This window comes from Sorex fumeus, unplaced genomic scaffold (assembly GCF_029834395.1).
Source record: "Sorex fumeus unplaced genomic scaffold, SorFum_2.1 ptg000072l, whole genome shotgun sequence".
Classification (NCBI taxonomy): Eukaryota; Metazoa; Chordata; class Mammalia; order Eulipotyphla; family Soricidae; genus Sorex; species Sorex fumeus.
Genome location: NW_026606129.1, coordinates 52,175,941 through 52,186,824, shown reverse-complemented (window position 1 = coordinate 52,186,824; position 10,884 = coordinate 52,175,941). Strand labels below are relative to the sequence as shown.

The 10,884-nt window shown below is 45.8% G+C and overlaps 1 protein-coding gene across 1 annotated transcript; it reads left to right on the top strand.

Annotated features, from left to right (window-relative positions):
* Nucleotides 1-2,208: 2,208 nt before the first annotated feature.
* IQCF6 (IQ motif containing F6) lies at nucleotides 2,209-2,859 on the top strand. Its single transcript, XM_056129695.1, has 2 exons — nucleotides 2,209-2,280; nucleotides 2,449-2,859. The coding sequence occupies exons 1-2, from the start codon at nucleotides 2,209-2,211 to the stop codon at nucleotides 2,857-2,859; spliced, it is 483 nt and encodes a 160-aa protein (XP_055985670.1).
* The last annotated feature ends 8,025 nt before the right edge of the window (nucleotides 2,860-10,884 follow it).

Here is a 10,884-nt window from a genome sequence, read left to right as displayed (position 1 = left end):
GGGCACTTGATCATTGTATAACTGAAACCCAAGCACAAAATTTGTAAGCCTATAACTGTACCTCATGGTTTTTCACTAATAAAAAAAGAAAAAAAAAAGAAAACATAAAAAAAAAGAAATCACTTGGGAAACCTACTTTAAGAAAAAAAGAACACAAGGGGAAGCTGGAGAGATAATACAGGGGGTAGGGTGCTTGCCTTGCATGCAACCAACGCGGGTTCGATCCTCAGCATCTCTTGTGGTTCCCTGGCACCACCAGGAGTAATACCTGAGCAGAGAGCCAGGAGTAATCCCTGTGTATCGTGGAGTGTAGCCAAAGTGCTCGCCTTGCAGCCTGGCAATCCCGAGGCCATGAGTTTGGTCCCTGGCACTTTCCTGCATGGTGCTAACATGGTCCGGGAACTTCTGCTATTTGGGACTCCTGGTGCCACAATGGAGTGTGAGAATACCAGGACGCAGAGTCGAGTATCAGTGAGTGCCACAGCTTGTAGTGCAGTATATGAGTACTGTAGCCAGCTTGTGAACAAACCCTACCTCCTAACCCACTGTCCTCGTAACCAGGAAGGGGAGGGGGAGGGAGAAGAACATAAAATTTTAGCTATAAATTATTTAGAATGAGAAAAGAATTTAAAAAAATCGGGGGGTGGGGAAGTCTCCCACGTGGTGTCTGGAGTTCTCTTCTAGCAATTTTTGGACCAATCAGGCCAGTGGTTCAGTGAGGGGACCCAAGTGCTCCCTGGGCCCTGCTGTGCCACTGGCAATGCCCCTGGAGACGACTGCGACAAGGCAGGTACCTTAATCCCTGTACTATCTCTCTAGTCCCCAAACATTTAAAGTTGACAAATATCACAAGCATTATGTTTAATTGGCTATCACACCTCTGATATTTTCCCTCCATTTTGAGCTCATAGCCCGTCATTTATTACTTTATAAAATGATTTTATAATTTTATTATCTACAGAAACTTACTAAACTTAACACACATATATATATAATATAATTTCACATGCTGACTTACATACTGTTCATGGCAAATCTGCTGGTTGGTTCCCTGGTTCTGTTAAATTCTATTTCATAAAATTCACACCAAAAAGAAGGATACATTTACAGTGCTATCCTTGCATTATCAAGTACATTCTCTGGAAAAATAGAATTTCAATTTTAATTAGATATCAACAGAGCAGAATCTTCCACTTATAGTTTTACATGTCCAAACAGGAGCATTGTCTTCAGAACAGCTTTTTTTCTCCATATTTTTCAAACCTCATTTTTCCTGCCCTGCACAAACGCTGCTGCCAGGCACTCGAAAGTGTCCATCTTACCAGAGAAGCATGTCTGTGGCCACATCCCACATCTTCAGAGCATGATCCAGGTAAGAGATGGAGAAACCACCAAGGATACTCCTGGAAGTCAGTTCTTGCAGAGTGGCTTGTGAGAATGTTCTCAGAGCTGTCCACAAAATGCAGAAATCTTTCCTGTTTTATCACCCTAACTATGTCCTCTGAGCCATGTGCCCAGAGGGAGCCAGAGGAGAGAGAGGCACTCTCCAATTGCTATTAAAATATCATCATTTCTGGGGCCAGAAAGATAGTACAGCCGCTAGGGCACTTACCTTGCATGTAGCCAACCGGGGTTTGATTCTCGAAAGCCCTGCCAGCAGTGATCGGAGCACAGAGCCAGAAGTTAGCCCTGAACGTCACTGTCTGTGACCCCAAAGCAACAACAACAATAAAATATCTTGGTTTTACAGATTCTGTACAAAACATAACAACTTGAGCAAAGCGCTCAGGCAATTCTCCTGTTCCGAAACCTACATCCTGGAAACCCATCTTGGCTAGAAGTACTCCTAGAGGAAAGCCCCTTACTTGGAACAAAGCCATCTAAATCTCTCTTCATTGTCATCAACAGGAACAGAAAAGAGTGACTGGAAGATGCAGAAAAACCAAGACTTAAGATACCTAAGGTTGGGTCTGAGAAAGGAACGGAAGGCAAGAGGCAAAGGTGGGGCCCACCCCTGGCGAATCCACAAGGACACACAAGCTGAAGCAGAGGAGAGAGGGATGTGGCTAAACTGTGCAGGGACAGGAATGAAAAGGGGAGTCCTGGGTACATGTGGGCGGAGTCTAAGGGGGTGACTAACAGTTGAGGGTGGGGCTAAAGACTAGGGTGGCCTAACTGGTAGACAAGAGGTCTCTGAAGACCAGGGCCATGGACACAGAAAATGTGGTTGAGGCCCACGCAGAAGGGACATGTCCACCAGATGATGAGCAGTGTCTAAAGGTGTGTTGAGAGGAGGTGGGGGCAGGAGGTGGACATGAGATGGGTCAGTTCTGGAAATGAGAGGGCAGGTGTCCTGGCCCAGGGCCCCTTTCCTCATTGCATCAGAGGTGGAGCCAGAGATGGGAGATGACCCCAACTCCGCTTCCCTGTGCTCTTCCTTCTGACCAGTTAGAGAAGGCAGCCGTCATGATTCAGTCATGGTGGCGAGGCAACATGGTGCGCCAGGGCTTACTGCACGCCGCGCTCAAGGCGTGGGTCATCCAGAGCTGGTGGAGGTCAGTGCAGGCCAAAATGCTGGAGCAAAGACGGCGCCTGGCGCTAAGACTCTACACGTGCCAGGAGTGGGCCGTGGTGAAGGTGCAGGCGCAGGTTCGAATGTGGCAGGCCCGCAGGCGGTTTCTCCAGACGCGCCAAGCAGCGCGCGTCATCCAGTCTCACTGGCGCTGGCATGCCAGCCAGACCCGGGGCCTCATCCGGGGCCGCTATGAGGTCAAGGCCAGCCGGCTGCAGCTCGACATCGAAATCCTCATGACCTATGGTGCTGGCAGAGCCAAGGACACGGGATGTCTCTCTCAATAAAGATGCTTTCCGGACACAGTTTGCCCTTTGGAAATCAGACCCACAGCAGAGCCCCAGAAATTTGACCCCAGAAATTAGGCACGAACAGAGTTTCTCAATCTTCTACGGAGATCTCCTTCCAACCTCAATTTCTTCCTGTGTCCCCCTTGCCTTACTGTACAGTCCCCTAGTTTTGTGCTATGGCTTTCATTTAGGCAGTTTTCACCAGTGGCTCCCTTGTGGAATATCCTGGGCTTCCATCTGGTTCTGAGTTTGAGAAATGCTGGTCTAGAGCTCATTCCCAGGAAACCCACGTTGGTCCTTATGCCTGGTGAAAACCTACCAACTTTACATCCAGATTTTATTCTTTTGCTTTTTTTGGCGGGGAGGGGTTCATACCCGGCGATGCGCAGGGGTTACTCCTGGTTCTGCACTCAGGAATTACTCCTGACGGTGCTCAGGGGACCATATGGGATATTGGAAATCAAACCCGGGCCGGCCGCGTGCAAGGCAAACACCCTGTCTATCGCTCCAGCCCCCAGGTTTGATTCTTAACATGCCAGTTGGCCTGGTCTCAGCTCACGCCACCAGTACATGTGAAAATGGGCATCCAGCTTCGTTGTTGTCCCTGCTGGATACCTCTTTTCAGAACTGGCCACTAGAGTCTGGCTCAGGTAGGACCAGCTGAGAAGGCCATGATTTTAAAGAATTCCACTGGGCTAGGCCAGGCCCTCATGGCAGTACAGTGGTTGGCAAGGAGCAGGAGGACAAGGCAGGAGCTGGGGTGCAGCAGCCTCCACCCCTACAGGGTTTTGCTTCCTACCCACTCCCTCCCCCCTACCCGGGGCTTCTTTCCCCTCCCCACTGTGGGCCACTTCCTGTGAAGAGTGGGCACTGGTGGGAAAAGGGAGAGAAACTTGGGGTGGCAGAGAACCGTTGCTCTGCCAGTGGTGGTACTTGCTTCAGGGACACGACTTTAAATCCTACATCAACAGCAGCTCTCTGGCTTCCCCCAAGACTCCCTCTCTTTGCCCCCCACCCTCCAGACTGCCACCCACTCTGCTGGGCCTGCCTCTGGGGTGCTCATGGGTCTGTGCTCTGTGAAATTTCCTGTTCTCTCTCTCTTTTCCTTTTTTTTTCTTTTTGGGTCACACTCAGCGATGCATAGGGGTTACTCCTGGCTCTGCACTCAGGAGTTGCTCCTGGCGGTGCTCAGGGGACCATATGGGATGCTGGGAATCGAACCTGGGTCAGCCGTGTGCAAGGCAAATGCCCTACCCACTGTGCTATCTCTTCGGCCCCTCCTGTTCTCTCTTGACAGAATGTCTCACTGTGATCTCTCCCATCTCAAGGTCCCTCCACCCACCCTCTCTCCGATGTTTGATCCTATAGCTGCATCCCAGAGCCCGAGGGCAGGACCATGACTTCCGCTCTCCCGCCCCCAGACTTTGGTAGTGGGTGGCCTTGTACCAGGAATGAGAGGACCAGTTGGAGATCTCCACAAGACCAAGGTCTTCAAGGGTCTGCAGCCGTGTAAGGCTTTCCCTCACTCCAGAAGACATGTGTGAGTGTGTGTGTGTGTGTGTGTGTGTGTGTGTGCGCACGCGCATGTGTGTCTACGTGCATACACATACACACATTCTGGGGAGGGTGTCTCCAGCACAGCCACAGCAGTTGTCCAGATCAGGTCAGTCCGAGACCTGTCACTTCCAGTAGTTGTAGATGACAGAGATGTAGACAAGAGTGTGACATTAAGGGTCCCCATTTAGGAGCTGGACTTTTCAACCCTCAAAGAACCTTCCAGATGGTCTCTTGCCCTCCTGCACTGATGATTGACAGGTGTGAGGGACTCTGCCTGAGCATACACCACAGTGCTAGAAGTGGGGATGGGGTAAATAACATTACAGTACTGAGGCCTAGGTTATAGGCTGAGGATACTTGGAGGGAGCTTAGTATCTCCCTTCTTTTATTTTTAATTTTTTAAATTTTTGAGCCACATCCAACTATGGTCAGGAGTTACTCCTGGCTCTGCACTACTCTTGCTGAAGTTCAGAGGACCATATGGGGTGTTGAGGATCAAACCTGGGTCATCCGTGTGCAAGGCAAACGCCCTACCCGCTGTACTATCACTCTGGCCCTTGTGTCTCCATTCTTGCTCCTTCCTCAGCACGGGCTGATCTCAGCTGGATCCCTAACATCCCTATCAATCCTGCTAGGAATGATAGATGTCCTAGGTCTGATCAACAAAGAAATGTAGTACTTTCAGCGATTCAGATTCCTGGCTACTTAAAAAGCTGTGTCAGTTGAAATCACCCTGACCCCAGAAAATAAGGAGAAGAAAAGAAATTAAGGTTAGCTAAGAAGAGGCAGACAGGAAATAAGATAAGGAGGGTTAAGGGGCAAGGACCTTGGGTACACTGGTGGTGCAAAGGCATGGTATAGCTGTAATATCCAAACCACAGAGTCAATAACAATGAAAGCAGGAGGTACAAAAAACAGCAACCAAACTTAAAAATGTATTTATTGGGGTCAGAGTGATAGTACAGGAAGTATGGTGTTCGCACTGCATGCAGCCAACTCGGATTTGATCCCAGGCTTCCCAGGTGGTCCCTCAAGCACCACCAGGAGGGGTTCCTGAGTGAAGAGCCAGGAGTAATACCTGAGCATCACTGTATGTGGCCCCCCAAAAACAAAAATTGTGTTTATCAAAGAGGCAAGATGTGAGGTGGGGCTGGATGGGACAGAACCCGGGAACACTGGTGGAGGGAAGTTGGTGTGACTGGTGCTGGAACACAGTTTGCCTAAAACTCAACTATAAGTAACTTTGTAAATCACAGTGTCTTAATAAGAAAATTGTTACTGTTTTTTTTTTGTTTTGGGGGGTCATACCTATTGGTGCTCAGGGCTTACTCCTGGCTCCGAGCTCAGGGATCACTCCTGGCAGGGCTCGGGAGATTATATTGGGGTGCCAGGGATTGAACCCAGGCTAGCCATGTGCAAGACAAGCATCTGGCCAATTGTTCTATTGCTCTGGCCTCAGAAATGATAAAAAAAGAACCCCAAAGCAAAAAGAACAAAAGCAAAATAATCAAGTGAAACTCTAACAAATTAAAGCTCTTGCACAACAAAAAACATAATCAACAAGATAAAAAGGCTTCTACAGAATAGAGAATATTTGCCAACAATTATCTGGTGTAAGGAAATTGAAATTTGGGAAGTGTTGCTCCATTGTTCTAATTGATAAGTTTATTTACTGTGTCCAAATTGTTTGTACAAGAAAAAACACTGACCCTAACAAAAAATTGGGAGAAGAAATAAACAGAAACTTCCTCAAAAAAGAAATTCGAGTGGCCAAAAAAAAATGCTCTACATCATTAATCATTAGGGAGATTCAAATCAAAACAATGAGATATCATGTCACCCCCCCCCCCCCAGAGACTGGCACACATCCCAAAGAACAAGCAACAAATGCTGGCATGGATTCAGGGAGAAAGGGACTTTCATTCATTGCTGGTGGGAATGTTGACTGGTTCAGCCTTTTGGGAAAACAATATGGACATTCTTCAAAATACTAGAAATTGAGCTCCCATTTGACCCAGCAAATATCACTTCTGAGAATATACCCTGTGGGCCCAAAAATACACAGCAGAAATACTATCTGCACTCCGATGTTCATTGCAGCACTATTTATCATAGCCAGAATCTGGAAACAACCTGAATGTCTGAGAACAGACAAATGGATAAACTATGGCACATCTATACAATGGGATACTACACAACTATTAGGAAAAATGAAGTCATGAAATTTGCCCATACGTGGACAGGCATGGAGAGTATCACGCTAAGTGAAATGACTCAGAAAGAGAGTGACAGATATAGAATTAGTGCATTCATTTGTGGGATATAAAAATAGTATGAGACTAATATTCAAGGTCAGAGCAAAGAGGGACCAGGAGGATGGGTCAATGGTTGGAAATTACCACAAGTGTGAGTGGGGGGGGGGGTAATTAAAATAGAGGAGTACGATAACATACGCCAGTATGACAATAATAGTTGGAAATTACCACTCTGGACAAGAACTGAGTGTTGAAAGTAGGTAAAGGGATATACATGATAACCTTGCAGCATCTGTATTGCAAACCTTAATGCCTAAAATGAGAGAGAGAAAGAGAAAGTGAGGGAGAGAAGAGAGGTACCTGCCCTAGAGGCAGGCTGAGTGGAGGGGTATGATAGGGGTGAGAGAGAAACTGTAGATATTGGTGCTGGGAAATTACACTGGTGGAGGGATGGGTGTTGGAATATTGTATGACTAAAGCTCAATCATGATCAGCTTTGTAGTGCTCTATCATGGTGATTCAATAAATAAATAGTTCTTACAAGCATCATACTCTAAAGTGCTGAATACCTGACTTCCTGTGAACTCAGAATTTTTTGTGTATGTTATCTGGAGGGTATCAGCATAACAAGCCCAGGTCTAGGTTCCAGTTAACTTCACTGGTATATAGCATGTCATATGTGTGGTCACATGCCACTAAGAGGAATTAAGCACTTCCTGTGTGAAGTTGCTGAGATAACGCCTGGAAATTTTCACTTGGCCCATTCCAGACTACTTCCCCTTTGTCTGTTTCCTTTGCTTATTTGTTTGGAATCATTTTACTGGAATACTTAGCTATAATGCACCTATATGAGGGTCACCTTGAATACCCTAAACATAATGCGTATAAATCCAGAAAAAACAACCATTATTTTATTCTGTAACTATAAGGTCACAAAACTTAGAGGGTGCTGAGAGGTATAGAAAGAAGAAACAGAAGTTATAAAATACAAAACAACAGGAGAAGAGAGAAGGAAAGGGGAAAGAAAAGAAGGGAAGGGAAGAGAAGAGAAGAGAGAGAAGAAGAGAGGAGAGGAGATGCTGCCTTGGAGGATCATTGTCTACAGGAGGGGATGCTCTGCCTTTACTTCACAGAACACAGCATGTTCGCCAGGAGTCCTGCCAGGTGCTCAGTGCCACCCACATCATCCAGTGTCACTGGCAATGCCACAAGTACAAGGCCTGTGTCCCTGTATGGTCACAACCACTTGCCTGTTGTTTCACATTGAGACCACTTGACCTCCTAAGGGCTGGCATAAGAGACTCCATCCCTAGTGGCTTAATGGAAGAACTCAGATTCTTCTTCCTTTTGTTTTTCCCAGGTAGGAGCCTCTGAAGTGCCTGTTGCCCCTGCTCTACCCTGATGATGACCCCATCCACAGAATGTGCCTCCAAATCAAAAATTGTGGCCCAACCTTGTTTTCATTAATGGCAGAGTTTAAGCCCCACAGTTTATAGCTATTTCACTTTCCTGCCCAGGTAGAGGTGCTTTTGGGGGTTGGGGTGGGTGATACACACATTTCTGAAGCCAATAGGTTTTTTGTATGACTTAACTGATTTTGAAAGTCCTGCTCTGCCAACGAAGATTGGGAGAATTGGTGAGAGTGGGGTTGTTTGGGATATCCGAAAGGTGAACCAGGCCAGTGAGGTGAAGTACAGGAGTCCAGGGCGGGAGCCAGGAGTTTAGACTATCTAGTGGTTGAGTATAGGGCAGAACCTTCGCTTTCAGAGTGCTGGTGAAACAGTGACACTGCAGAGTGCAGAATGCAGCATCTTTTTTTTTTTTTTTTTTTTTTTTGTGAAACACCATGAGGTACAGCTATAGACTTACAAACTTTCGTGCTTGGATTTCAGTTATACAATGATCGAGTACCCATCCCTCCACCAGTGCCCATTCTCCACCACCAATGACCCCAGTAGCCCTCCCACCTCCCCACCCCACCCCCGCCTCTGTAGCAGGGCATTCCCTTTTGCTCTCTCTTTCCTTTAGGCTGTTGTAGATTGCAATATAGGTATTGAGTAGCCATCGTGTTCGGTCTATAGTCTACTTTCAGCACTTTGACATGTTAACTACATTCCACCCCACCCCAGGACTCTCCCTCAATCTTCTCTGCAATTAAGCAAGCACCAAGAAAATGAGGGGAGGTCATAGGTTTAGGTTAAACTGGGTTATTATGTACTAAGAAACCATCTAAGGATCTCATCAGCTTATCCCAACAAAGGTTTGCTTCTTTATTATGTGTTTCACAAGTCAGCTAGAGAATCATCCCACGTAATCTTCACTCTGAAACCCAAACTATGGAGTAATTTACTGTTCCCAGATTAAAAAGCAACATTCTTGGGGCAGGAGCAATGGTTCAGCAGGCATGGTGCTTGCCTTGCACATGGCCAACTGGGTTTGATTCCTGGCATTGCATATGATCCCAGGAGCACTGCAAGGAAAATCCCTGAGTGCAAAGCCTTGAGCACTGCCAGGTGTGGTCCAAAACCAAAACAAAATAAACAAGCCAACAAACAAAGCAACATTCTTTAGAGGAAAATAATATTTAAAAAGGAGTCACTGCAATACATTATGTACAATTTCTGACTTTTTTTTCTGACTTTTTTTAATGTCTAGATTTATACAAAAATTTCAATGTGACTTGTAAAAGGACAATGACTCAATCAGCACAGATTTTCAGATGACTCAGTGGAATTAGCAGATAGGAACTTTAAAACAGCCAATATTATATTAAAGAATTTTCACGAAAAAATTGAGAGGATGATGATTAAGATGGAGCACATATCGTTATGTGTAAGGCCCTGAGTTCAATCCCTGGCACTGGCTGGCCCCCATGCTCGACTGGGGTGACCCAGCCATTAATCTCAATAGGGATCCTAAAAGGAAATTCTCAAAGTGAACTAAATAGAAATCCTAGAATTGAAAAATAAAATATCTGAAACTAAAAAGTTATTTGCTTGGGACCAGAGTGATAGTACAGTGTGTAGGGTGCTTGACTTGTATGCAGTCAACCCAGGTCCAATCCCCGGCACCCCATATTATCTCCTGAGCACTGCCAAGAGTAATCCCTGAACACTGAGCCATGAGTAAGCCCTGAGCACTGCTAGGTGTGACCCATTTCCTCCACCCCCAGCAAAAAAATTTTTTTATTTGAAGGGATAAACAGCAAACTGCATATAAGAGGAGAATGATCAAGATTGGAAGAGAGAAATGAGTGAAAAATAAGCACCCAATAAATCAAGATATGCTTTATGTTTAATTTGGATTCCAGAATGAAGAAAAAAGACCGAATAAATATTTAAAGATGATAAAATTCCAATGCCCCAAAGTGATGAGTTATATCAAACCTCAGCCTCCAGAGCCACAGTAAACACTAAATAAGGTAAACACAAGAATGATTCCAGTTAGGAGCATTACAGTTAAACTGTGAGAGAAAATGCACAGTAAGTGTACATTTAGGTGAACAACAGTAGTAATAATAATGATTTACTTGCCAAAAATGTTGGCGGAAGGGGCTGAGTAATTTGTTGTTGCTGCTTATATTTTCTCTAATATCTAATTTATCTTGTCTTTTTATTATGTGCCCAGCAGTGTTGGGAACATGGGGTCCTGGGAGCCACTCTGGTGGCGCACCACCTAGTGGTGCTGTGAGGGCCTGACAGTTCAGTGTTCGAGGGCCTGACTGTTCTGTGATGCTCTGGGCTGGGGGTGTTGGGGACCATCAGGGCCACCCCAGGGGTGCATGGGGGCCAGGCAGTGCCAGAGATTGGATTTAGGGTCTTGCACAAGCAAAGTGTGTGCATCATCTGTTTGAACTATTACCCCACCCCAGCCTCTGGAATAATGTTTTTAAAGTGCAGAAAGAAAAATCTGATCAACATAGATTTTTTTTTGGTCTGGGAAATATTTTTTGTTAAGATGAAACATATTGTCAAACAAAACTGTCATTTTTGCTTCAAGAACTGTCACTAGCAAGAAATATTTTTTTTTTAAAGTCTTCAAACTGCAGCCAGACTAGGGAGATAGTATAGTGTTTGCCTTGTACTCAGTTGACCCAGGTTTGATCCTGGAGCCAGCCAGGAGTGATCCCTGTGTGCAGAGCCAGGAGTAAGTCCTGAGCACCCTGATGTGGCCCCCAAACCAAAACCTAAATAAACAAACTGGGAACAGA